The sequence below is a fragment of the Onthophagus taurus genome, chromosome 1 (assembly GCF_036711975.1).
Source record: "Onthophagus taurus isolate NC chromosome 1, IU_Otau_3.0, whole genome shotgun sequence".
NCBI classification, from domain to species: Eukaryota; Metazoa; Arthropoda; class Insecta; order Coleoptera; family Scarabaeidae; genus Onthophagus; species Onthophagus taurus.
The window spans coordinates 42,742,826-42,770,785 of record NC_091966.1 but is presented as its reverse complement, the minus strand read 5'-3'; the positions used below and the strand labels follow the sequence as shown (position 1 = coordinate 42,770,785).

The following is a 27,960-nucleotide window of genomic DNA, read 5'->3' as shown; positions in this document are numbered from 1 at the left end:
GGTAGCTTTCATTTTGACGTAATCGAGGTGGGGATGCCATGTGTACCCCAAAAGTTCCACGTATCACCAGACTGGCAGAAATCTACTAAAAACCGTACGCTAGTGATCGTTCATTCGGCCTTTGTAATCATATTCCGTTACACATAACTCGTTTTTATTTAACACAAAACTTTGTTAAAATGAAAAACTTTTTCTTGTTTGCCCTTTTGGTTCTTCCAGCGGTTATATTCACATTCGATAATGGTAAGTAACCCCATTATTTAAGTGAGATTAAAAAAAAAAAAATACGTGGCAATCATTTTATTTCTTATTTAAATTAAACCAAACGTTCTGTTTTATGTATTTTTATATAATTGCTTTCTTTTCGATGATTTATTCAGGTTATAAATTGATGTCATATGCTGATGAAGATCCTTTAGAAGATGAAGCTGAGGTTGAAGGCGAAGCTGATATTGAACCTGTAGCTGAAACTGAAGATGAAGAGGAAGAAGTGAAAAGTAAAGCTTCGCCAGATGCTGACACAACTTTATTATTCGTTCGGCCTGTTTCAACTGGTTCAACTCAAATGGGTAAATAATTTTTATCAAATTTATGTAAAAGTTTAAGAATCATCATGTGGCTTAAATCGCCAATTTTTTTTAATCAATCAAATGACACAAAAAACACGTTAAAAATAAAAAGAAAGCGCGTAAAGTTTCGTTAACTTACCGAAAAATTACATTAAAGTTTCGCTGTGACGTCACGTTTTGTGACGTCACAAGCAACTTTAACCATGCATTTTCCTATTAAATCGCTCAACACCTAACTTACCAATCGTTTATTTTATAACCACGCACAAAATCAATCTGATAAACTTAAAAGTAAAGTTATTTTCATTAATCTAGGTGAGATTACAACGTATATTTACGGATGAAACACCCTTTGTTTTTCTTAGGTTTTCGATGCATAACGACTGACTACCTGCCGTTAGATAGACTGTGTGTCAAAAGACTCTGTCTTATTACTAAAACTAACACTAGGCCGAAAACTATAAACATTCGGATTTAGTCGCTCGTCTCTCAAGGGTGCTAAACTCGAATAATTCTTGTTCTAGGTCTTGTGCTAGTTCTAGTCATAGTGCTAGTGTAAAACTAGAAGTAACACTAGACCTAGAACTAGAAAGTATCGGGTCTGAAGACGCATGGCTAAACCCAAATGTTTCTATTTCCAGGTCTAGTGTTAGTTCTAGTTTTAGTGCAATAAAAATATGCAACATGAAACTAACATTTGATCTAGAATTAGAAACATTCAGGTTTAGCTGTCTTAAGAGACAGCAGACCTGTGATAGATTCACTTTTCTTTCAATAAAAATACACCACCATCTAATACTAAAAAGCATTTAAAAGTAGAACTAACACTAGACCTAGAACTAGAAACGTGCGGATTTAGCGGCAAGTCTCTCAAGACGGCTAAATCCGGATAATTCTAGTTCTAGGTCTTTTGTTAGTTCTAGTGATAGTGTTTAGAGTGTTACTGTAAAACTAGTACTAACACTAGACCTAGAACTAGAAAGAGGGAGATCCACCCTCTGCTCCATGCCCAACCCGACATTTGAGAAATTCGCACTGGTTGAAATGTTAATTAACCTAAATCAAAGTGGAATTTCTACACAAAATTCTGAAATAAATCAGTAAATTAGGTAGATACGAATGTAATGTTTAAAGAGGGGAGCCCAGCACCCTTCTAAAAAGATATGTCGCATCTAGGTGACAAAGAATCGAGTGTTGTAGCAGTAATTTTTAAATCTGTAATGGAAGGGATGCAAAAGATATCACTCAACAAAAAAATAGTTTTAGTAAATAGTCTTCAGCCAGTAGTATTGTAATTTGCAAGCACTTAGTAGTGTTTTGGCAGCGGTATATAATTTTCTGCAAGCAATAAATAGTCTTTGTCAACAATATCTAGCTTTCTCCAAGCAATTAGTAGTCTTTGCAACAATAGCAAGTAAGTTGTGATCTTTTTCTGCAGTATCTAGCATTTTAGAAGCAGCAGGTAACTTTTTGAAATAGTATTTTCTCTTTCCAAGGAGTTTTTAGTCTTTTACTAGCAGTACTTAATCTTCTGATAGCAACAATTAGTCTTTTCCCAACAATATCTAGCTTTCTCCAAGCAATTAGTAATCTTTCCAACAATATTTAACATTCTGAAAGCAATTAATAGTCTTTTTAAACCAGCATCTTGTCTTTCCAAGCAGATAATAGTTTCTCCCAGCACTATTTAGTCTTCTCCAAGCAGGTCGTAATCTTTTGTAATGGTATATAGCGCTCTGAAAGCAGTAAGCAGTCTTATGGAAGCAGTATCTCGTCTTTCCAATCAGTTTGTAGTTGTTTGTTAGCATTATCTAGTCTTCTCCAAGCAGATTGTAATCATTTCCATCAATATGTAGCATTTTGGAAGCAGTAGGTACCTATTTTGGAGAGCATATCTTTTTTCCAAGCAGTTATTAGTCTTTTCCAGCAGTATCTAACATTCTGGAAGCAGTAGGTAGTTTTATGGAAAGCATATCTCTTTTCCAAACAATTATTACAGTCTTTGAAAGCAATAAGTAGTCGTGAAACCAGTATTCCGCCTATCCTAGTAGGTCAAAACCTTTAAGAGCAGTGTTTAGCGTTCTGGAAGCAATAGGTATTATTTTGAAAACAGTATCTAGTCTTTTCCAAGTAAGTTATGGTCTTTTTCTGCAGTATCTAGCATTTTAGAAGTAGCAGGTAACTTTTTGAAATAGTATTTTCTCTTTCCAAGGAGTTTTTAGTCTTTTACTAACAGTACTTAATCTTCTGATAGCAATAATTAGTCTTTTGCCAACAATATCTAGCTTTCTCCAAGCAATTAGTAGTCTTTCCAACAATATTTAACATTCTGAATGCAATTAATATAGATAATAGTTTCTCCCAGCACTATTTAGTCTTCTCCAAGCAGGTCGTAATCTTTTCTAATGGTATATAGCGCTCTGAAAGCAGTAAGCAGTCTTATGGAAGCAGTATCTCGTCTTTCCAATGAGTTTGTAGTTGCTTGTTAGCACTATCTACTCTTCTCCAAGCAGATTGTAATCTTTTCCACCAGTATCTAGCATTTTAGAAGCAGTAGGTGCCTATTTTGGAGAGCATATCTCTTCTTTCCAAACAGTTATTAGTCTTTTCCGGCAGTATCTAACATTCTAGAAGCAGTAAGTAGTTTTTTGGAAAGCATATCTCTTTTCCAAACAATTATTAAAGTCTTTGAAAGCAATAAGTAGTCTTGGAAGCAGTATTCCGCCTGTCCAAGTAGGTCAAAACCTTTAAGAGCAGTGTTTAGCGTTCTGGAAGCAATAGGTATTATTTTGAAAATAGTATCTAGTCTTTTCCAAGTAACTTATGGCCTTTTTCTGCAGTATCTAGCATTTTAGAAGTAGTAGGTAATTTTTTGAAATAGTATTTCCTTCTTCCAGGCAGTTTTTAGTCTTTTACTGGCAGTATTTAATCTTCTGATAGCAACGATTAGTCTTTTCCCAACAATATCTAGCTTTCTCCAAGCAATTAGTAGTCTTTCCCACAACGCAAAGCAATTAATAGTCTTTTGAAACCAGTATCTTGTCTTTCCAAGCAGATAATAGTTTCTCCCAGCAGTATTTAGTTTCCTCCAAGCAGGTTGTAGTTTATTCTAATAGTATATAGCACTCCGAAAACAGTAAGTAGTCTTATGGAAGCAGTATCTCGTCTTTCCAATGAGTTTGTAGTTGCTTGTTAGCATTATCTAGTCTTCTCCAAGCATATTGTAATCTTTTCCACCAGTATCTAGCATTTTAGAAGCAGTAGGTGCCTATTTTGGAGAGCATATCTCTTCTTTCCAAACAGTTATTAGTCTTTTCCGGCAGTATCTAACATTCTGGAAGAAGTAAGTAGTTTTTTGGAAAGCATATCTCTTTTCCAAATAATTATTAAAGTCTTTGAAAGCAATAAGTAGTCGTGGAAGCAGTATTCCGCCTGTCCAAGTAGGTCAAAACCTTTAAGAGCAGTGTTTAGCGTTCTGGAAACAATAGGTATTATTTTGAAAACAGTATCTAGTCTTTTCCAAGTAACTTATGGTCTTTTTCTGCAGTATCTAGCATTTTAGAAGCAGTAGGTAACTTTTTGAAATAGTATTTCCTCTTTCCAAGCAGTTTTTAGTCCTTTACTAGCAGTACTTAATCTTTTAATAGTAATAATTAGTCTTTTCAACAATATTTAGCATTCTGAAAGCAATTAATAGTCTTTTCAAACCAGTATCTTGTCTTTCCAAGCAGATAATAATTTCTCCCAGCAGTATTTAGTCTTCTCCAAGCAGATTGTAATCTTTTCCACCAGTATCTACCATTTTGGAAGCCGTAGGTAACTTTTTGGGAAGCATATCTCTTCTTTCCAAGCAGTTATTAATCTTTTCCAGCAGTATTTAACATTCTGGAAACGGTAGGTAACTTTTTGGAAAGCATATCTCTTTTCCAAATAATTATTAAAGTCTTTGAAAGCAATAAGTGGTCTTGGAGGCAGTATTCCGCCTGTCCAAGTACGTCAAAACTTTTAACAGCAGTGTTTAGCGTTCTGGAAGCAATAATTAGTCTTTTGCCAACAGTATCTAGCATTCAAGAACCAATAAGTAAAGCGACATGATGATTCTTGAATTGTGGTATACATTTTTAATTGACATATTAATTTTATTTATTTTGTTATCAATAGATCTTCCAGCTGGAATCCCCGTAGAATTCTTAGTTGGCTTTAAAAATAAAGGCCAACAAAGTTTCATTTTAGAAACGATTGACGCATCGTTCCGATACCCGATGGATTTTAATTATTACATCCAAAATTTCTCGGCGATTCATTACAACAGAGAAGTTAAACCAAGCCAAGAGGCGACATTAGCGTACAGTTTTGAGCCATCGGAAAGTTTTGCTGGACGTCCTTTTGGTTTGAGTATTAACTTAAATTATCGCGACGAATTTGGGGCTGCTTTCCAAGAGGCCGTTTTTAATGAAACCGTGCAAATTATCGAATTGGAGGAGGGACTCGATGGCGAAACTTTCTTTTTGTATGTGTTTTTGGCCGCCGGCGTTGTTTTGCTTTTGGTTATTGGACAACAAACTTTGTTATCAGTCGGGCGTAAACGCACGGGTCGGAAAGCACCTGTTGAAACTGGAACTAGTAACCCAAATAACGTTGATTACGAATGGGTACCAAAACAAGCTTTAACAAATAGTGAGTTTTTATTTTTGATATGGTTTTTTTAATGGATTTTTAATATTTAATTTTTTTTTTTGTTGTAGGTAAACAACAAAAATCTCCAAAGACACCCAAACAAAGTCCAAGACAGCGTAAAGTTAAACGTAATACCGGTTCGGAATAGTGACTGAAATTAAAATTTTTAAAGTTTGTTTTTTTTTTACAATTTTTTTCTTTTGTAATTTATTAAAGATCCCTCATGCTTGTTGTTTTTCTTCGTAATAGTAAGCTTAATGAGTTTCCGTTTTTAAGACATACTTTATTAAGAAAATTATTCATTTAAAATTGTATTTTTCTATTTCTTTCATATACAAAGTTGTGATTTACTGGTTAAAAATTAGTTAATGAGTGGATGCAATGTGTATATATTATGCACAAAAAATCATCATTGTCATTTTATACATTCATCAGTCTTCTAATAAAAAACGGTTTTCGTAAAAATTTCTTTTAATCATTTTTATGCTTATAAAACATCCTTTATAAACTCAAACAAAACCTTTTTAATCGTTCCTCATCAATTTCATTGAACCATAATCCATCCTTTTTATAATATGAACCAACAATTACTCCATCAGCTCTTTTATATTCATGAAAATTCGCATCAGTAATTCCAGAACCAATTAAAACGGGGATTTTTAAATTATCTTTGAGGTGATCTAACTCTATTTTATCGGCGGGGGCTCCTGTTGATGTTCCAGTTAAAATTACACCGTCTGATAGGAAAAATTCAGCTGCTTTCGCTGTTTCAATTAATGAAACATCAGAAGTTATTGAATGTGAGCTGAAAATGAATTAAAAATATAATAATAAACGCTTCAGTTGGTGGAAAGAAATCTTTTAAAATTAGTAATTATTGATCCTTCTCTAAAATTGAGGTTATGTTTGCAAAAGTTAGGTTAGAAAAAATTCCAATTATGTCAAATTCGTATCATTTATACCTGTGTTTCTTTTTAATATCACTAAAAATTAACACATTTTCCGCATCAATTTCCTTTCGATATCTTAATATTTCCCCAGCACATGCATCAGTAAAACCTTCATCAGCTACGTGAGAAAAAACGAATCCTTCGACACGTACAAAGCTTAAATGGCACGCTTTAGCAATCGCTAATGCTTCTTTATTACCACACGCTAAAACCTTATTTAAAAAATTTAACAAAAACTGATAAAAATCTATTTACTTGTATTCCACAAGGTATATTTTGACCAATAATCTTTTTAATTTCCGTTGTTATTCTAGTCATTACAGCCACAGTTTCAGGTTTGAATCGTTTTGATTGTACATAAGGAATATCGTGCATGTTTTCAATTAGGAGACCATCCTAAAAATTTAATTTAATTCAACGAATCTTTTATTTGTTAACTTACAATGTTGTGTTTGAGGTAAATTTCGGTTTCTTTTAAAGCCGTATCAATGATTTTTTGTAACGAACCGTCGTATTTAGGAGTACCTAGATTGTTTTAATTAATTTATTATAATTATTGAAAGAAAAAATTGGGTGTCTAATACCTGGTAAGGCTCGTAAATGAATCATTCCAATTGTGGAAATTTTATTATTAAATAATCGTTTGAACCGGTTCATTTCAAGGAAAAGACGATTTATGTTTTATCAGAATTTTTAGATGGTGTAATTTTTTTTTATCTTTGTGCCAACATAAATTTGAATAATTATTTTAATTAATTCCTAAATATTTAATTATTAACTACTAATATAATTATATAAGTCTCTACTTGCCCGGTAAAGAACATTAAGAGATAAAAGTAAGTAGTAATATTAGAAATAAAACTGAAACCTTGCGGGTTATTCCACGCGTCTCGAATTTAAACATAACCTCAATCTTTACAAGTCATTTTTTACTCTGTACCAACCTAAATTTTAATTATACAAATCTTATCTACTTGCCTTGTAAAGAACGTTAATAGATAAATGTAAGTAATTAGTAAGTTAGAAATAAAACTAAAAAGTGGCGGGTTATACCGTTCGTTTCATATTTTGACATAACCTCAATCTTTATAAAAGTCATTTTTAACTTTGTATCAGCGTTACCAACCTATGCCGACCAAATGTCGGTAGAATCAATAGTAAAAAATCGGTAGGTTTAAATACAAAGTCAGAAAATGTTGTTCGGTATATACAGGTGTCCCATATCTTCTGCATCAGAACATTATACGGCCCCGTTCGGTTATTACAACATCTTCGAAAAATTTTTATTAAAAATTGCTTCAGAATAATATATCCTGTATATAAGTTATGAATTACACACGGGAGGTTGTATTTTTAAAAAATCGCGTACACCTGAAGACCCTTACAAAGTTACCTTGTTGAAGGTTTGATTAAGGTTATTGTTTTTCGGTGTTGCTCTTAGATGCGTCAATATCCAGAAAAATACAAAAATATGAAAATTTGATGAATTTGTTGCTTTTTCAAGTTATTAAAGGTAACACTTGCGAATCGGAGCATGCTATAAGAAATCTTTTATAACAAAAATTATTGCAAATTTTATTGTTAACAATATTGCTCTCTTGCACTTTTGCTCTTAGATAAATGAATATCGAGATATATAAGAAAATATGAAAATTTTATGAATTTGTTGCTTTTTCAAGTTATTAAAGGTAACTTGAGAATCAGAGCTTGCTATAAGAAAACTTTTATAACAAAAATTGTTGCAAATTTTATTGTTAACAATATTGCTCTCTTGCACTTTTGCTGTTAGATACGTCAATATTGAGATAGATACGAAAATATGAAAATTTTATGAATTTGTTGCTCTTTCAAGTTATTAAAGGTAACACTTGACAATCGGAGCTTGCTATAAGAAAACTTTTATAACAAAAATTGTTGCAAATTTTATTGTTAACAATATTGCTCTCTTGCACTTTTGCTCTTAGATAAATGAATATCGAGATAGATAAGAAAATATGAAAATTTTATGAATTTGTTGCTTTTTCAAATTATTAAAGGTAACTTGAGAATCGGAGCTTGCTATAAGAAAACTTTAATAACAAAAATTGTTGCAAATTTTATTGTTAACAATATTGCTCTCTTGCACTTTTGCTCTTAGATAAATGAATATCGAGATAGATAAGAAAATATGAAAATTTTATGAATTTGTTGCTTTTTCAAGTTATTAAAGGTAACTTGAGAATCGGAGCTTGCTATAAGAAAACTTTTATAACAAAAATTGTTGCAAATTTTATTGCTAACAATATTGCTCTCTTGTACTTTTAGTCTTAGATACGTCAATATTGAGATAGATACGAAAATATGAAAATTGTATGAATTTGTTGCGCTTTCAAGTTATTAAAGGTAACACTTGACAATCGGAGCTTGCTATAAGAAAACTTTTATAACAAAAATTGTTGCAAATTTTATTGTTAACAATATTGCTCTCTTACACTTTTGCTCTTAGATACGTCAATATTGAGATAGATACGAAAATATGAAAATTTTATAAATTTGTTGTGACTTCAAGTTATTAAAGGTAACACTTGAGTATCAAAGCATGTTACAAAAAAACTTTTAGCACAAAAGTTGTAGCAAATTTTATTGTTAACAATATTGCTCTCTTGTACTTTAGGTCTTAAATGCGTCAATATCGAGAAAAGTACGAAAATATGAAAATCTTATGAATTTGTTGCCTTATCAAGTTATTAAAGGTAACTTGAGAATCGGAGCTTGCTATAAGAAAACTTTTATAACAAAAGTTGTAGCAAATTTTATTGTTAACAATATTGCTCTCTTGCACCTTTAGTCTTAGATACGTCAATATCGAGATAGATACGAAAATATGAAAATTTTATGAAGTTGTTGCTCTTTCAAGTTATTAAAGGTAACACTTGGGAATCAAAGTATGTTACAAAAAAACTTTTAGCACAAAAGTTGTAGCAAATTTTATTGTTAACACTATTGCTCTCTTGTACTTTACCTCTTAAATGCATCAATATCGAGAAAGGGACGAAAATATGAAAATTTGATGAATTTGTTGCTTTTTCAAATTATTAAAGGTAACACTTGGGAATCGGAGCTTGCTATAAGAAAACTTTTATAACAAAAATGGTTGCAAATTTTATTGTTAACAATATTGCTCTCTTGCACTTTTGTTCTTAGATACGTCAATATCAAGATAGATACGAAAATTTTATGTATTTGTTGCTCTTTCAAGTTATTAAAGGTAACACTTGCGAATCGGAGCTTGCTATAAGAAAACTTTTATAACAAAAATGGTTGCAAATTTTATTGTTAACAATATTGCTCTCTTGCACTTTTAGTCTTAGATACGTCAATATCAAGATAGATACGAAAATATGAAAATTTTATGAATTTGTTGCTCTTTCAAGTTATTAAAGGTAACACTTGGGAATCAAAGTATGTTACAAAAAAACTTTTAGCACAAAAGTTGTAGCAAATTTTATTGTTAACAATATTGTTCTCTTGTACTTTAGCTCTTAAATGCGTCAATATCGAGAAGAGTACGAAAATACGAAAATTTTATGAATTTGTTGCTCTTTCAAGTTATTAAAGGTAACACTTGGGAATCAAAGTATGTTACAAAAAAACTTTTAGCACAAAAGTTGTAGCAAATTTAATTGTTAACAATATTGCTCTCTTGTACTTTAGCTCTTAAATGCATCAATATCGAGAAAGGGACGAAAATATGAAAATTTGATGAATTTGTTGCTTTTTCAAATTATTAAAGGTAACACTTGGGAATCGGAGCTTGCTATAGGAAAACTTTTATAACAAAAATGGTTGCAAATTTTATTGTTAACAATATTGCTCTCTTGCACTTTTGTTCTTAGATACGTCAATATCAAGATAGATACGAAAATTTTATGTATTTGTTGCTCTTTCAAGTTATTAAAGGTAACGCTTACGAATCGGAGCTTGCTATAAGAAAACTTTTATAACAAAAATTGTTCCAAATTTTATTCTTAACAATATTGCTCTCTTGCACTTTTGCTCTTAGATACTTCAATATCGAGATAGATATGAAAATTTTATGAATTTGTTGCCTTATCAAGTTATTAAAGGTAACACTTGGGAATCGGAACGTGTTATAAAAAAACTTTTAGGACAAAAGTTGTAGCAAATTTTATTGTTAACATTATTGCTCTCTTGCACTTTTGCTATTAGATGCGTCAATATCGTGATAGATACGAATATATGAAAATGTGATGAATCTGCAGCTTTTTTAAGTTATTAAAGCTAATACTCGGGAATCGCAGCGTCTTACAAAAAAACTTTTACAATAAAAGTTGTAGCAAATTTTATTGTTAACAATATTGTTCTCTTGCATTTTTGCTCTTAGATGCGTCAATATCTATTTTGACAATATTATGTTTTAAACCGTTTTCAAATTAGGCAGGGGGTACTTATGACGCGTACTGTATATACTAACGATCTGGCAACGTTGCTTGAGCGACATTGCTATATCGTTGGTATATACTTTTATGCAATATAAGTAGGGTATTCCCATAAGGTACAATTTTTGTCGCAATTGCATTGATTTTAAGTACGATGTGTTTGATAATATGTACTTTGTTAAAATTTTGAAAATCAGTAGATTAAGTCGTATATCGGTAGACTATTTTCTATATCGGTAGGGTTGGCAACGCTGCTTTGTACCAACCTAAATATGGCTAACAATTTAACGATTTAGTTTAATTAATTTTTAAATATTTTAACTAATTAATTTTCTATCTAATTTAATTATAAGCCTTATCTACTTGCCCGGTAAAGAATGTTAAGAGATAAAAGTAAGTAATAATGTGATAATGTTACAAATAAAACTGAAAACTTGCGGGTTATTTCGCTCGTCTCAAATTTTGACATAACCTCAATCTTTACAAGCCATTTTTTATTCTGTACCAACCTAAATATGACTAAAAATTAATTTAACGATTTATTTTAATTAATTTTAAATATTTTAAACTATTTACTACAAATTTAATTATAAAAGCCTTATTCACTAGCCCTGTAAAGAACGTTAATAGATAAAAGTAAGTAATTATGTTAGAAATAAAACTAAAAAGTTGCGGCTTATATCGTTCGTTTCATATTTTGACATAACCTCAATCTTTATAAAAGTCATTTTTAATTTTGTACCAACCTAAATATGACTAAAAATTAATTTAACGATTTATTATAATTAATTTTAAATATCTTAAATTATTTACTACTAATTTAATTATACAAGCCTTATTTACTTGCTCGGTAAAGAACGTTAATAAATATAAATAATAACGGTAGAAATAAAACTAAATATATACATAACCTCAATCTTTATAAAAGTCATTTTTAATTTTATACCAACCTAAATATGACTAAAAATTAATTTAACGATTTATTTTAATTAATTTTAAATATCTTAAATTATTTATTACTAATTTAATTATACAAGCTTTATTTACTTGCTCGGTAAAGAACGTTAATAAATATAAATAATAACGGTAGAAATAAAACTAAATATATACATAACCTCAATCTTTATAAAAGTCATTTTTAATTTTGTACCAACCTAAATATGACTAAAAATTAATTTAACGTTTTATTATAATTAATTTTAAATATCTTAAATTATTTATTACTAATTTAATTATACAAGCTTTATTTACTTGCTCGGTAAAGAACGTTAATAAATATAAATAATAACGGTAGAAATAAAACTAAATATATACATAACCTCAATCTTTATAAAAGTCATTTTTAATTTTATACCAACCTAAATATGACTAAAAATTAATTTAACGATTTATTATAATTAATTTTAAATATCTTAAATTATTTATTACTAATTTAATTATACAAGCTTTATTTACTTGCTCGGTAAAGAACGTTAATAAATATAAATAATAACGGTAGAAATAAAACTAAATATATACATAACCTCAATCTTTATAAAAGTCATTTTTAATTTTATACCAACCTAAATATGACTAAAAATTAATTTAACGATTTATTTTAATTAATTTTAAATATCTTAAATTATTTATTACTAATTTAATTATACAAGCTTTATTTACTTGCTCGGTAAAGAACGTTAATAAATATAAATAATAACGGTAGAAATAAAACTAAATATATACATAACCTCAATCTTTATAAAAGTCATTTTTAATTTTGTACCAACCTAAATATGACTAAAAATTAATTGAATGATTTATTTTAATTAATTTTAAATATTTTAAATTATTTACTACTAATGTAATTATACAAGCTTTATTTACTAGCCCTGTAAAGAACGTTAATAAATATAAACAATAATGGTAGAAATAAAACTAAAACTAGAAATTTTGAGGTTATTCGTCAAGACGCGCGGCATAACCTCAAAAATTTCTAGTTTTAGTTTTATTTCTTTTGATAATCTAAATCATTGCAATCAGGACAAATAGTTAATGTGTGCTTTAACATTAAATTATCTACGTAATATGATTTCCAATACGTATTCTAATGAAAAAGGTGAGTTTCAAATCGAATCATTTTTTCGACAACGAAAAAGTAATAATTAATATTTAACTTTTTTAAATTGTTTACTTATTTAGTTAAATGTCTACAGAACAAGCTTCAGTTATTGATTAACCACAGAGAAGTAAATAATAAAATGCGTAAATTAACTTATAACTTATAATGCTTATAATTTTGGATAGATGTCACTTGTAACTAACCTAACTTTTTATATATATACTTTTTTAATACAATTACAGTAAAAATATCTTTATTTACAGAAAAATATCCACATTATATTTTCAAGCATGTCTTACGAAACTAGTTTTTTAATATACTATTAACGTCATATATTTTACACTGTAAAATAAAAACAAGGTTTTTTTGGTTGCCTAAAATTAAATAAATTAATAAAAATAGATTTTTAAGTAACTATTCATTAACGATTTCTTTTAACTAATTAAGAACTTGAGAGAATGCTAAATTATTATTTAATTTTTAGAAAATTAATGCATTCTACGTCTTCTTTATGCTGGATTTCCCCCTATCAGATAATTTATTTACAAACTTGTTATTAACTGAACCGGTTCAAGGTTTCTTCTCCTTCTCAAAGGTTAAAAAAATAACAGTGTTTAAGAATCATTCCATGCGAAAGGTTGTTCGTTTTGAAAATTCTTTTTGAAGCTTATCTTAAAAATGAGTGCAATTGCACTTTTAATTTTTATTAGCTTTTTTGGGGTGGAAGTGATTGCGGAATATATCGTTCCCGAACCAACTATTGAAGTTTTTCATCCTAAAGGATTTACTGTTTCTATACCAGGTGAGTCAGAACTGTTCAAGAATTAAGTTTGAATATAATTAACATTTTTGGTTTAGATGATGGCGAAATAAAATTATTTGCTTTTCACGGAAAGATCAACGAAGAATTCGATGGAAGAGAAGCCGGGACGTTTGCTAGAGATATAACATTAGCAAAAAATGGAAAATGGACCTTTACAGATAGAAATACAAGGCTTAAAAAAGGAGATATTATCTACTATTGGTTGTATGTAATTAATAAGAACGACAACTTGGGGTATCTTAGAGAGCATGAATTTTACACAGTAACAGGTATGAATAAAAAAAATTTAACGTTTTTAATTTTATAACAATTATCTTAATTAATCATATACTTTTTTTTGTTTCTAATGAATTCTAGGTGCTAATAAAGAATCGGATGGAATTGTGTTCCCAACACCAGAAATACCTCAAACTGTTAATAAAACCAATGAATACCCAACATCCACCCTTTCTAATTTAGAACTTCAAAGATTAGTTCTTTTAGAACAATTAGAATTAATCCGTTTACAATCGCAACCGGAGAATAAAATTAAATTGGAGAAAATAAATCAGAACTCTTTAAATAATTCCGAATTGCAAAGAGTTGTTTTAGAACAACAATTATTGTTGATTCGTTTTCAAAAAGAAAATTTTTTGAAATTGCAATGTTCTTGTTCGCTTAATTAAAAAGAAATACAATATAAAATAATTATGCCTTGGAGGCAATAAAAAATTTACTTCTCTTTAAATTTAACCTTGAACTTTAATAAAAAAAATCTTTTCATCAAATAATCGTTTCATATCGCAAGTCATACTCTTTTAAAATAAAATTCTGGTGTTGGCCACACTGATTATGAGTTTATGAATTAGGTTAGGTTCAAAAGTTATCAATTTCGTAAGTTATACAAATTAAAATTTATTTTCTTTTTTATTTAGATATACAAAACGGTAACAACAAAAATAACCAACCGAATAACAACAATAATAATAAAAATGAACAACCAACAAAAACACCTCCCGTTACCACAACTTCTTCGGTTTGTTATGAAACTCTGACCAAAGTAAATGGAGCTTCGTCTTGTTCTGGAAGATTAATATTTTCGGAAGAATTCTCCGATATAAATCGATGGCAAAAGGAAATTAGATTCGCTTCAGAACCTGTATTAAAAACAATCATAACGCACATCTTATCACTGTGATTATTTTGGTTTTTTGTAGGATTACGAATTTGTAACTTACACAGACGACGCTGATAATTTATATTTAAGAAACGGCCAAATTCATTTCAAACCAATTTTCGCCGAAGATAAATATGAAGTTGGTTTTGTCACTTCATCAAAGGAATTTGATTTAAAATTGAGGTTAGTTCACAAAAAATTTTGACGTTTATAAATTTGAGGTTAAAAAAAACTTTCAAAAATCATCATATCGCTTAAAAATCGACAATTTCTTTTTATTCGACAAGAAATCACTCAAATAAGCCGTTACAAATAAATAAAAGGACGGAAAAGTGTAAAACATACCGAAATGTCACTTTAAAGTTTCGACGTGACGTCACTTTTTGTGTTGTTTCTTAGGTTTTCGACACACAACGATTAAAATGTTGTTTACTTGGTTGTTTACCATCTATAAACTAAAGATAACCTAAAATCTTTAACTTATTTCCTAAATGCTAGATACTGTTGGTAAAAGACTAATTATTGCTATCAGAAGATTAAATACTGCTAGTAAAAGGCTAAAAACTGCTTGAAAAGAGGAAATACTATTTCAAAAAGTTACCTTCTCATTCTAAAATGCTAGATACTACAGAAAAAGAGCATGACTTACTTGGAAAAGACTAGACACTGTTTTCAAAATAATACCTATTGCTTCCAGAACGCTAAACACTGCTCTTAAAGGTTTTGACCTACTTGGATAGGCGGAATACTGCTTCCAAGACTACTTATTGCTTTCAAAGACTTTAATAATTGTTTGGAAAAGAGATAAGTTTTCCAAAAAGCTACTTACTGCTTCCAACATGTTACATACTGCTGGAAAAGACTAATAACTACTTGGAAAAAAGAGATATGCTCTCCAGAAAAGGTACCTACTGCTTCCAAAATGCTAGATACTGGTGGAAAAGATTACAATCTGCTTGGAGAAGACTAGATAGTGCTAATAAACAACTACAAACTGATTGGAAAGACGAGATACTGCTTCCATAAGACTACTTACTGTTTTCAGAGCGCTATATACTACTAGAAAAGATTACAATCTGCTTGGAAAAGACTAAATAGTGTTGCAAGAAACTATTATCTGTTTGGAAAGACAAGATACTGTTTTCAAAAGACTATTAACTACTTTCAGAATGCTAAATATTGTTGGATACACTACTAATTGCTTGGAGAAAGCTAGATATTGTTGGTAAAAGACTAATTGTTGCTATCAGAAGATTAAATACTGCTAGTAAAAGGTTAAAAAGTGCTTGGAAAGAGGAAATACTATTTCAAAAAGTTACCTTCTCATTCTAAAATGCTAGATACTACAGAAAAAGGCCACAACTTACTTGAGAAAGACTAGATACTGTTTTCAAAATAATACCTATTGCTTCCCGAACTTTAAACACTGCTGTTAAAGGATTTAACCTACTTGGACAGGCGGAATACTGCTTCCAAGACTACTTATTGCTTTCAAAGACTTTAATAATTGTTTGGAAAAGAGATAAGCTTTCCAAAAAGCTACTTACTGCTTCCAGAATGTTAGATACTGCTGGAAAAGACTAATAACTACTTGGAAAAAAGAGATATGCTCTCCAAAAATGGTACCTACTGCTTCCAAAATGCTAGATACTGGTGGAAAAGATTACAATCTGCTTGGAGAAGACTAGATAGTGCTAACAAACAACTACAAACTGATTGGAAAGACGAGATACTGCTTCCATAAGACTACTTACTGCTTTCAGAGCGCTATATACTACTAGAAAAGATTACAACCTGCTTGGAGAACACTAAATACTGCTGGGAGAAACTATTATCTGCTTGGAAAGACAAGATACTGTTTTTAAAAGACTATTAACTGCTTTCAGAATGCTAAATATTGTTGGAAAGACTACTAATTGCTTGGAGAAAGCTAGATATTGCAGGCAAAAGACTAATTATTGCTATCAGTAGATTAAATACTGCTAGTAAAAGACTAAAAACTGCTTAGAAAGAGGAAATACTATTTCAAAAGTTACCTACTGTTTCTAAAATGTGTAGATACTGCAGAAAAAGACCACAACTTACTTGGAAAAGACTAGATACTGTTTTCAAAATAATACCTATTGCTTCCAGAACGATAAATACTGCTCTTAAAGGTTGTGACCTGCTTGGACAGGTGGAATACTGCTTACAAGACTACTTATTGCTTTCAAAGACTTTAATAATTGTTTGGGAAAAAGATATGCTTTCCATAAAACTATTTACTACTTCCAGAATGTTAGATACTACTGGAAAAGACTAATAACTACTTGGAAAGAAGAGATATGCTCTCCAAAAATGGTACCTACTGCTTCCAAAATGCTAGATATTGGTGAAAAAGATTACAATCTGCTTGGAGAAGACTAGATAGTGCTAACAAACAACTACAAACTGATTGGAAAGACGAAATACTGCTTCCATAAGACTACTTACTGCTTTCAGAGCGCTATATACTACTAGAAACCATTACAATTTGCTTGGAGAAGACTAAATACTGTTGCGAGAAACTATAATTTGTTTGGAAAGACAAGATACTGTTTTCAAAAGACTATTAACTACTTTCAGAATGCTAAATATTGTTGGATAGACTACTAATTGCTTGGAGAAAGCTAGATATTGTTGGCAAAAGACTAATTATTGCTATCAGAAGATTAAATACTGCTAATAAAAGACTAAAAACAGCTTGGAAAGAGTAAATACTATTTCAAAAAGTTACCTTCTGATTCTAAAATGCTAGATACTGCAGAAAAAGGCCACAACATACTTGAGAAAGACTAGATACTGTTTTTAAAATAATACCTATTGCATCCCGAACTTTAAACACTGCTGTTAAAGGATTTAACCTACTTGGACAGGCGGAATACTGCTTCCAAGACTACTTATTGCTTTCAAAGACTTTAATAATTGTTTGGAAAAGAGATAAGCTTTCCAAAAAGCTACTTACTGCTTCCAGAATGTTAGATACTGCTGGAAAAGACTAATAACTACTTGGAAAAAAGAGATATGCTCTCCAGAAAAGGTACCTACTGCTTCCAAAATGCTAGATACTGGTGGAAAAGATTACAATCTGCTTGGAGAAGACTAGATAGTGCTAATAAACAACTACAAACTGATTGGAAAGACGAGATACTGCTTCCATAAGACTACTTACTGTTTTCAGAGCGCTACATACTACTAGAAAAGATTACAATTTGCTTGGAGAAGACTAAATACTGTTGCGAGAAACTATTATCTGCTTGGAAAGACAAGATACTGTTTTCAAAAGACCATTAACTACTTTCGGAATGCTAAATATTGTTGGATAGACTACTAACTGCTTGGAGAAAATTTAGATATTGTTGGCAAAAGACTAATTATTGCTATCAGAAAATTAAATACTGGTAGTAAAAAACTAAAAACTGCTTGGAAAGAGGAAATACTATTTCAAAAGTTATCTACTGCTTCTAAAATGCTAGATACTGCAGAAAAAGACCATAACTTACTTGGAAAAGACTAGATACTGTTTTCAAAATAATACCTATTGCTTCCAGAACGCTAAACACTACTCTTAAAGGTTTTGACCTAGTTGGACAGGCGGAATACTGCTTCCAAGACTACTTATTGCTTTCAAAGACTTTAATAATTGTTTGGAAAAAAGATATGCTTTCCATAAAACTACTTACTACTTCCAGAATGTTAGATACTACTGGAAAAGACTAATAACTACTTGGAAAGAAGAGATATGCTCTCCAAAAATGGTACCTACTGCTTCCAAAATGCTAGATACTGGTGGAAAAGATTACAATCTGCTTGGAGAAGACTAGATAGTGCTAACAAACAACTACAAACTGATTGGAAAGACGAGATACTGCTTCCATAAGACTACTTACTGCTTTCAGAGCGCTATATACTACTAGAAAAGATTACAACCTGCTTGGAGAACACTAAATACTGCTGGGAGAAACTATTATCTGCTTGGAAAGACAAGATATTATTCTCAAAAAACTATTTGACCTACTTGGATAGGCGGAATACTGCTTCCAAGACTAGTTATTGCTTTCAAAGACTTTTATAATTGTTTGGAAAAGACATATGCTTTCCAAAAAACTACTTACTGCTTCCAAAATGTTAGATACCGGTGGAAAAGACTAATAACTACTTGGAAAGAAAAGATATGCTCTCCAAAAAAGGTACCTACTGCTTCCAAAATGCTAGATACTGGTGGAAAAGATTACAATTTGCTTGGAGAAGACTAGATAGTGCTAACAAACAACTACAAACTGATTTCAAAGACGAGATACTGCTTCCATAAGACTACTTACTGCTTTCAGAGCGCTATATACTACTAGAAAAGATTACAATCTGCTTGGTGAAGACCAAATACTGCTGGGAGAAACTATTATCTGGTTGGAAAAATAAGATACTGTTTTCAAAAGACCATTAACTACTTTCAGAATGCTAAATATTGTTGGATAGACTACTAATTCCTTGGAGAAAGTTAGATATTGTTGGCAAAAGACTAATTATTGCTATCAGAAAATGAAATACTGGTAGTAAAAGACTAAAAACTGCTTGGAAAGAGGAAATACTATTTCAAAAAGTTACCTACTACTTCTAAAATGCTAGATACTGCAGAAAAAGACCACAACTTACTTGGAAAAGACTAGATACTATTTTCAAAATAATACCTATTGCTTCCAGAACGATAAACACTGCTCTTAAAAGTTTTGACCTACTTGGACAGGCGAAATACTGCTTCCAAGACTACTTATTGTTTTCAAAGACTTTAATAATTGTTTGGAAAAGAGTTATGCTTTCCAAAAAATTACTTACTGCTTCCAGAATGTTAGATACTGCTGGAAAAGACTAATAACTACTTGGAAAGAAAAGATATGCTCTCCAAAAAAGGTACCTACTGCTTCCAAAATGCTAGATACTGGTGGAAAAAATTAGAATCTGCTTGGAGAAGACTAGATAGCGCTAACAAACAACTACAAACTCATTGGAAAGACGAGATACTGCTTTCATAAGACTACTTACTGCTTTCAGAGCGCTATATACCACTAGAAAAGATTACAACCTGCTTGGAGAGGACTAAATACTACTGGGAGAAACTATTATATGCTTGGAAAGACAAGATACTGTTTTTAAAAGACTATTAACTGCTTTCAGAATGCTAAATATTGTTGGATAGACTACTAATCGCTTGGAGAAAGCTAGATATTGTTGGCAAAAGACTAATTATTGCTATCAGAAAATTAAATACTGGTAGTAAAAAACTAAAAACTGATTGGAAAGAGGAAATACTATTTCAAAAGTTATCTACTGCTTCTAAAACGCTAGATACTGCAGAAAAAGACCATAACTTACTTGGAAAAGACTAGATACTGTTTTCAAAATAATACCTATTCCTTCCAGAACGCTAAACACTGCTCTTAAAGGTTTTGACCTACTTGGACAGGCGGAATACTGCTTCCAAAACTACTTATTGCTTTCAAAGACTTTAATAAAGTTAACTTTCAGAAGACTAGATAGTGCTAACAAGCAACTACAAACTGATTTTAAAGACGAGATACTGCTTCCATAAGACTACTTACTGCTTTCAGAGCGCTATATACTACTAGAAAAGATTACAACCTGCTAGGAGAAGACTAAATACTGCTGGGAGAAACTATTATCTGCTTGGAAAGACAAGATACTGTTTTTAAAAGACTATTAATTGAATACAACTATTAAGACTACTAATTGCTTGGAGAAAGCCAGATATTGTTGGCAAAAGACTATTTAATGCTTTCAGAAAACAATACAAGGTAATTCAAATTCCACCCCTACCATTGGAATCTCAGAAACCATAAGAGATACAGAAATGGTTAAATGGAGGCAAAGTGGCGTATCTTAGCGCTCATCATTTTTCAACAAAGTTTTTGGATGTAGCCGTTTTAGTTTTTAAAATATGGCCGAAAAACGAAAAAATGACTTTTTCGTCTTTAGCCCATAACTTATTTATTTTTCGTTTTTACTAGAAATTTTCTCTGACATTTCGTTCTCGTAAAACGAAAAAAAAAAAAACATTGGCGTTCATAAGAAAAAATAAACCTGAGGATAGTTTCACGAAAACGAAACGTCGGAGAAAATTTCTAATGTCATGACATTTTTCATAAAAAGTTGCCTTAACAATGTTTTTTCAGATTCTAGAATCTATCTAATGGCAGGTAATCAGTCGTTATGCATCGAAACCCTAAGAAAAACAAGGGTGTTTCCTATTAACGCACTTTCGCACTTTCTTTTTATTTTTAACCTTTTTTTTGGGTCATTTCACATTGATTAAAAAAAAATCGACCAATTTTAAGCCATATGACATACATATAAATATTTTTTAGGTTAAAAAACTTTGACGTGTATAAATTTGAAGTTAGTTTAAAAAAAAATATTTTTCTAGGTGTACATCATCAATTGAAAATGAATGTAAAAGAAAAGCAGTGGGGGCGAATATCCTCCCACCAGTTTTCTCATCGAGAATTAATACAAGACCATCTTTTTCATTTCTTTACGGAAAGGTTGAAATAAAAGCAAAATTACCGAAAGGAAATTGGATTTATCCGGAGCTTTATTTAACACCGAAAAAATTTTCTTACGGTTCTGGGTTTAATTCCGGTGAGATGAGAATAGCTTTTGCGTTAGGAAACGAACATTTAAATGGTGCATTATGTGGTGGACTTATTTTGGGGGATGATGAGAAGGGAAGAAATTTTGCTTTAAAAAAAATTATTAAAAATATAAATTGGAGCGATGATTTTCATATCTTTGGATTGGAATGGTACCGTGACAAAGTGACCGTTTCCGTTGATGGAGTCCCTTATGGAAATATTTACCCACCATCAGGTGGATTTGGCGATGGTTATAAATCGCCAAGTTCGGAAAAATGGAAACAAGGAGATGTTATGGCCCCGTTCGACCAAGAAGTTAATTTATTTTTTTTTGTTTAGAAAAAATTATTTAATTTTTTATTTTTATAGATGATAATTACTTTGGGAGTTGGCGTTGGTGGTCATGCTATTCCAGATGTCGAAGGAAAACCTTATACAAACCAAGACTCAAAAGAAGTGTTTTATTTTTATAAGGCCAAACATAATTATTTGCCATCTTGGCAAGAGGGAAATGAATTAATTGTGGATTATGTAAAAGTTTTTGCTTTATAAAAGCAAATTTTCTACTTTGTCTAAAATAAAATCTTTTTATACATAATCATTACATTTTCTAAAAATTATGTTTAGTTTTTGAGGAATAAATTAGCAAAGATGATCTATTTTTGACAAACTCCAGTTTTCACCTTCTTTGTCTTATCATTTTTTGCCTTAGCAGTTTATTTCAAGTATCCAATCTCTATTCAGGCAAATTTCTTTCTGCCAAGTCTCCTTTTACTCTATACAGCCTTTTTTTCTATTGCCAGTCATTCTAGTCTCCTTCCTCTATGTTCAGTCTCAATCCAGTCTTTGCCTTCTCTGCCTTCTTTTGGCTTAGGAGATTTTTTCAAGTGTCCAGTCTCTCCCTCTTGTCTCCTTGTTGTCTTGCCAATCTCTATATATGCTTATTAAACCAAGAAGAAATATGCAACAAATGTACTTTACACCATATAAAGGCATAAAAAACAAAAATAATAACATTTATACAATTTATTAATTTATAAATTAAACATTTACACGCTAGATGATAAACATCTGTGTTGTGAATGATTTGAAGAAAAAAAATCATTTTACTCGCATGATTTTGAGTGATGTTGTAATTTATAAGAATGTTGGCTTAAAATTTAAGAAATAAATCACTATGTCATTTCATGTATTCCTGGGCCAAGTTCGAAAATCTGAAACGTTTTTGAAAATCTCTTATACGTAAATAAGGAGATTATAAAATTTAAGACCCTTGCAAAACTGATTTAAAAGATTTTGGAGTATACAGTCTTTGGTTGATCTTATTTCTTGTGTTATAGTTATGATTTATTGCGGTTTGCGAATTATGTGTCTGTGATGGTATTTGAGATAGGAGAGAACATATTTTAAGTAAAGAGGTTTCTCGAAAAATTGACTCTCAACATATCTAAGATTGTATCATAGCTCATTTCTCAGACAATGATTCCGAGGTTAAGACTTGAAACTACTCGCGTTGTAAATTGTCAGTAAGAGTTTTCTATCTGTAACATTTCTGAAAAGGAATTAACATTTTGATTTTGGAGGTTATTTCCGTAATATGATTCTGCCATTTTAGATGTATATCTAGGATAAGGCTTAAATATCAATTAGGTAATAAAAGTGTCCTCTTTCCAATAAACCAATCGGTTTTGAAAAATAACTTTTAGTTTTTGAGAAAACAATATGTGAAGTTTTGATAAAATTTTCGATGTTGCAATTTTCATCGATAATTTTCAAGATTTGCTATAAAATTAATTTCTGGAAGGATTCTTGTGGAAATATCACCAATTATTAATTAAAGTATCCTCTTTTTAATGCAAAAAGCCGTTTTGAAAAAACACTTTTAGTTCTTGAGAAATAAATTTTTGAAATAATCGACAATTTTGTCGAATTTTTCAATTTTCACGGATTAAGTTTTAAAAATTCGTATAAAATCCATTTCTTGGAATATGAGTATGAACATTTTCCAAAGTGTTAATAAAAGTGTCCTCTTTCCAATGAACCAACCCGTTTTGAAAAATAACTTTTAGTTTTTGAGAAAACAATATTTGAAGTTTTGATAAAATTTTCCATGTTGCAATTTTCATCGATAATTTTCAAAATTCGCTATAAAATTAATTTCTTGAAGGATCCTTGTGGAAATATCACCAATTATTAATTAAAGTATCCTCTTTTTAATGCAAAAAGCCGTTTTGAAAAAACACTTTTAGTTCTTGAGAAATAAATTTTTGAAATAATCGACAATTTTTTCGAATTTTACTATTTTCGCCGATTAAGTTTTAAAAATTCGTATAAAATCCATTTCTTAGAAGATGAGTATGAAAATTTGCCAAAATGTTAATAAAAGTGTCCTCTTTCCAATGAAGCAACCCGTTTTGAAAAATAACTTTTAGTTTTTGAGAAAACAATATTTAAAGTTTTGATAAAATTTTCGATGTTGCAATTTTCATCCATAATTTTCAAGATTTGCTATAAAATTAATTTCTTGAAGGATCCTTGTGGAAATACCACCAATTATTAATTAAAGTATCCTCTTCTTAATGAAAAAAGCCGTTTTGAAAAAACACTTTTAGTTCTTGAGAAATAAATTTTTGAAATAACCGAAAATATTTTCGAATTTTGCAATTTTCGCCGATTAAGTTTTAAAAATTCGTATAAAATCCATTTCTTGGAATATGAGTATGAAAATTGCTCAAAGTGCTAATAAAAGTGTCCTCTTTCCAATGAACCAACCCGTTTTGAAAAATAACTTTTAGTTTTTGAGAAAACAATATTTAAAGTTTTGATAAAATTTTCGATGTTGCAATTTTCATCGATAATTTTCAAAATTCGCTATAAAATTCATTTCTTGAAGGATCCTTGTGGAAATATCACCAATTATTAATTAAAGTATCCTCTTTTTAATGCAAAAAGCCGTTTTGAAAAAACACTTTTAGTTCTTGAGAAATAAATTTTTGAAATAATCGACAATTTTTTCGAATTTTACTATTTTCGCCGATTAAGTTTTAAAAATTCGTATAAAATCCATTTCTTAGAATATGAGTATGAAAATTTGCCAAAATGTTAATAAAAGTGTCCTCTTTCCAATGAAGCAACCCGTTTTGAAAAATAACTTTTAGTTTTTGAGAAAACAATATTTAAAGTTTTGATAAAATTTTCGATGTTGCAATTTTCATCGATAATTTTCAAAATTCGCTATAAAATTAATTTCTTGAAGGATCCTTGTGGAAATATCACCAATTATTAATTAAAGTATCCTCTTTTTAATGCAAAAAGCCGTTTTCAAAAAACACTTTCAGTTCTTGAGAAATAAATTTTTGAAATAATCGACAATTTTTTCGAATTTTTCAATTTTCACGGATTAAGTTTTAAAAATTCGTATAAAATCCATTTCTTGGAATATGAGTATGAAAATTTTCCAAAGTGTTAATAAAAGTGTCCTCTTTCCAAAAAACCAACCCGTTTTGAAAAATAACTTTTAGTTTTTGAGAAAACAATATTTAATGATAAAATTTTCGATGTTGCAGTTTTCATCGATAAATTTCAAAATTCGTTATAAAATTAATTTCTTTCATTTTGTATCTTGGATCCAAATAAGTTGACATATCAGCTTTCTTATTAATTTCATTTTTATTCAAATATCGCACTACTGTAAGCCTTTGCCTTCTCTGTCTTATCGTTTTCTTACATTCTTTTTCAAGTGTCCCATCTCCCTCTCTTGTTTCCTTGTTGTCTTGCCAGTCACTATTCTTTCTGCCAAGTCTCCTTTTACTCTATACAGCCTTCTTCTTGTATTGTCAGTCGCTTTCCAGTCTCTCTCCCCTTTGTAAAGTCTCAATCCAATCTTGCCTTCTCTGTCCTACCATTTTTTTTACATTAGCAGTTTCTTTCACGTATCCCATTTCTCTCTTTTATCTCCTTGTTGTCTTGCCAGTCTCTATTCAGCCACTATTCTCTCTGCTCAGTCTCATTCATGTCTCTATTCAACCTTCTTCTTCATTTCCCACTCCCTTTCCAGCCTCTCTTCTCTTTGTCAATTTAGTCTTTGCCTTATCTGTCTTATATTTTCTTTTGCATTAGTTTTTTCTTCCATCTCTCTTTCGTGTCTTACAATTTTCTGTGGTTGATTTAATTCAAACCGCATTTTTATGGATTTATTCTCCTTCTAAGAGGCCGTATAGATAAATACGAGTGTATTTCCAATTAAAAAAATAGCCTCTTAATCTTTTAAATCATTTGTTGTGTAGTTAATTAAAAATCTCTTTTGAGTTATTTTAACATTAAACTTAAAGATAACGTAAAATATTTTTTGATAAACACTTATTGAAAGTACCTACTTCAGATAAACATTTTTATCACTATATAAACACACTCTTAAAATCAAACTTATTTCAACAAAAATCATCATGCGTTTAGAGACGTGCTGTTTATTTCTGCTCCTTTTGGGTTTTTCCCATCAAACGGAACGAGATTGTATCAAATCGCAAACGACCGTGAGCGGTACTTTCGCACCGAGAGATTTTTGCTCGGGCGATCTTATTTTTGAGGAAAATTTCGATACCCTCGATTTCAAAAAATGGCAACACGAAAATACTTTAGGCGGTGGCGGAGTAAGTGGTTCTTTTTATTATTATTCTTTCTACAAATAATTTTTAATTTAGAATTGGGAATTTCAATGGTACACGAACAACAGAACAAATAGTTTCGTTAAAAATGGATTGTTACATTTAAAACCAACATTAACCGCTGATCATATGGGCGAACCATTCTTATCTTCCGGTACTTTAGATTTAAACGGAGGTTCTCCAGCCGACGAGTATGATTTAATTATTCTTGTTATAATTAGATATTATATTTTTGTGACGTTTTAGATGTACTAATCCAGCTTGGTATGGTTGTACAAGAACCGGAACACCAGAAAATCTTTTAAATCCGGTAAAAAGTGCGAGATTACGCACCGTAGATTCATTCTCTTTCAAATATGGCACTCTTAGAGTTAGCGCAAAAATGCCGGCTGGTGATTGGATTTGGCCAGCAATTTGGTTATTACCCCGTTATAATGAATACGGCGGTTGGCCTACTTCCGGTGAAATAGATTTGGTCGAATCTAGAGGTAATAGGGAGTTGTATCAAAATGGACAACATATTGGTACGCAATTAGTTGGATCAACTTTACATTGGGGACCTGATTACTCGCGAAATGGATACCCCCATACTCATTGGGAGAAAAGAAATCCTTCCGGTTACGATAATTTATTCCACGTGTACGAGTTACAATGGACTCCGAATGAAATTAAATTTTTCGTCGATTCCGAACAAATTGGAACTATAACTCCCCCGGCGGGAGGTTTTTGGGAGTTGGGAGGATGGGGAAGAAATTTGCATAATCCTTGGGAAGGAAAAGGATTAATGGCTCCTTTCGATCAAGAATTTTATATTATTTTAAATAATGCCGTTGGTGGTGTTGCTTTCTTCCCGGACGATGCTACTAATCCTGGCGGAAAACCATGGAATAATGAGTCACCAAAGGTAAGAATTTTTTAAAACATTCATTTGAGTACTTATTTAAAAATTTTTTAGGCCTCAACCGATTTTTGGAATGGTAGAAATCAATGGTTACCTACTTGGACTTTAGAAAATGATAATTCCGCTTTACAAATTGATAGAATTCAAGTATGGGCTTTATAACAAAATCCATGTCTTTGAGAAATAAATATACATATATAAAACTGTATTTAACATAGTATTTATATTTCTAAATTGGAAACGTAAAATGCTTAATGTTCTATTTTTAATTTTACCAAGAAAAGAATAAGCTTTTACTTGGACACCCTCTTTTTTATAATTATTCATTAATACTATTAAAGTCATTACCCATTTTAGGTGTATTTTCTGTTTTTATAAATAATTCTTGTAACTTTCTTGAAAAGTAAGAGAAAAAGATAGGCAACCCAATTCAGAGTCACAGTTGTCATTGCGAAATTGACATTTATTATAATTGTGTGGTAGCACTGCCTTTCAAATTTGACAAATTGATTATTATTTATTAATATTATTATAGATTCTTAATTTAAAAAAATTTTGAGAGAGGATACCACATATCTTCGGTGTATACTGTATAGATAAAAAGTTAACTTACTTCCAGTTATAACATTTGTCCGTTATAAGTTTATAGATATGACACTAACAATAAGTAAATATTAGCACTTTTCTTTAAAAATCGTTTATTAAAAGTAACTTATAAAACTTCCTATCACTACGTCTGCACTCTATTGTTAACATAACCTTAACTAATGAAATGATAGTCATCGTTCTTTGCCTTACTACTAGATGGCGTAACCATATATGATACCAGTTATCATTCAAAATCATAGATATTTCCAGTAACTCCGACTTTTAAAGAACGTGTACATTTAAAATTTCATTTGAGACTCAGTTTTTCTATTTTATTAATTATACTGTTACATATGTTAATTGCACTTTCGTTTTTACAATGACAGTTCAATTAGAATTACATAACCTCACTTATTAATAGGACGCACCT

At 30.5% G+C, this 27,960-nt stretch overlaps 3 protein-coding genes across 3 annotated transcripts; 2 read left to right on the top strand and 1 right to left on the bottom strand.

Moving 5' to 3' along the window:
- The first annotated feature begins 29 nt into the window (after positions 1-29).
- Positions 30-5,711, top strand: LOC111419726 (signal sequence receptor subunit 1 l(1)G0320). Its single transcript, XM_023052586.2, has 4 exons — positions 30-243; positions 381-569; positions 4,731-5,246; positions 5,315-5,711. The coding sequence occupies exons 1-4, from the start codon at positions 180-182 to the stop codon at positions 5,392-5,394; spliced, it is 849 nt and encodes a 282-aa protein (XP_022908354.1). The 5' UTR covers positions 30-179; the 3' UTR covers positions 5,395-5,711.
- LOC111419727 (uncharacterized protein F13E9.13, mitochondrial) lies at positions 5,700-7,115 on the bottom strand. Its single transcript, XM_023052587.2, has 6 exons — positions 7,007-7,115; positions 6,781-6,955; positions 6,639-6,721; positions 6,452-6,592; positions 6,209-6,408; positions 5,700-6,051 (listed from the first exon to the last, which is right to left on the bottom strand). Exons 2-6 carry the CDS (start codon positions 6,851-6,853, stop codon positions 5,748-5,750), a joined length of 801 nt encoding a protein of 266 aa, XP_022908355.2. The 5' UTR covers positions 6,854-6,955; positions 7,007-7,115; the 3' UTR covers positions 5,700-5,747.
- Positions 7,116-13,337: 6,222 nt separating this feature from the next.
- On the top strand, positions 13,338-27,150 carry LOC111422072 (uncharacterized). The gene is made up of 11 exons (XM_071195691.1): positions 13,338-13,535; positions 13,592-13,825; positions 13,914-14,219; positions 14,471-14,694; positions 14,753-14,895; positions 21,170-21,692; positions 21,747-21,926; positions 25,766-26,026; positions 26,078-26,232; positions 26,288-26,945; positions 26,997-27,150. Exons 1-11 carry the CDS (start codon positions 13,412-13,414, stop codon positions 27,102-27,104), a joined length of 2,916 nt encoding a protein of 971 aa, XP_071051792.1. The 5' UTR covers positions 13,338-13,411; the 3' UTR covers positions 27,105-27,150.
- The last annotated feature ends 810 nt before the right edge of the window (positions 27,151-27,960 follow it).

What these genes read in the sequence shown, in the direction of transcription:
- LOC111419726 (XM_023052586.2), top strand. Translation starts at nt 180, where the DNA reads ATGAAAAACTTTTTCTTGTTTGCCCTTTTGGTTCTTCCAGCGGTTATA. An exon ending in TATATTCACATTCGATAATG is followed by an intron (nt 244 to 380) that starts GTAAGTAACCCC and finishes TGATTTATTCAG; the next exon opens with GTTATAAATTGATGTCATAT. An exon ending in AAAACAAGCTTTAACAAATA is followed by an intron (nt 5,247 to 5,314) that starts GTGAGTTTTTAT and finishes TTTTTGTTGTAG; the next exon opens with GTAAACAACAAAAATCTCCA.
- LOC111419727 (XM_023052587.2), bottom strand. Translation starts at nt 6,853, where the DNA reads ATGAACCGGTTCAAACGATTATTTAATAATAAAATTTCCACAATTGGA. An exon ending in TCATTTACGAGCCTTACCAG is followed by an intron (nt 6,722 to 6,780) that starts GTATTAGACACC and finishes AAAACAATCTAG; the next exon opens with GTACTCCTAAATACGACGGT. An exon ending in ATATACCTTGTGGAATACAA is followed by an intron (nt 6,409 to 6,451) that starts GTAAATAGATTT and finishes TTTTTAAATAAG; the next exon opens with GTTTTAGCGTGTGGTAATAA.
- LOC111422072 (XM_071195691.1), top strand. Translation starts at nt 13,412, where the DNA reads ATGAGTGCAATTGCACTTTTAATTTTTATTAGCTTTTTTGGGGTGGAA. An exon ending in TGAATTTTACACAGTAACAG is followed by an intron (nt 13,826 to 13,913) that starts GTATGAATAAAA and finishes AATGAATTCTAG; the next exon opens with GTGCTAATAAAGAATCGGAT. An exon ending in ATGTAAAAGTTTTTGCTTTA is followed by an intron (nt 21,927 to 25,765) that starts TAAAAGCAAATT and finishes TTCAGATAAACA; the next exon opens with TTTTTATCACTATATAAACA.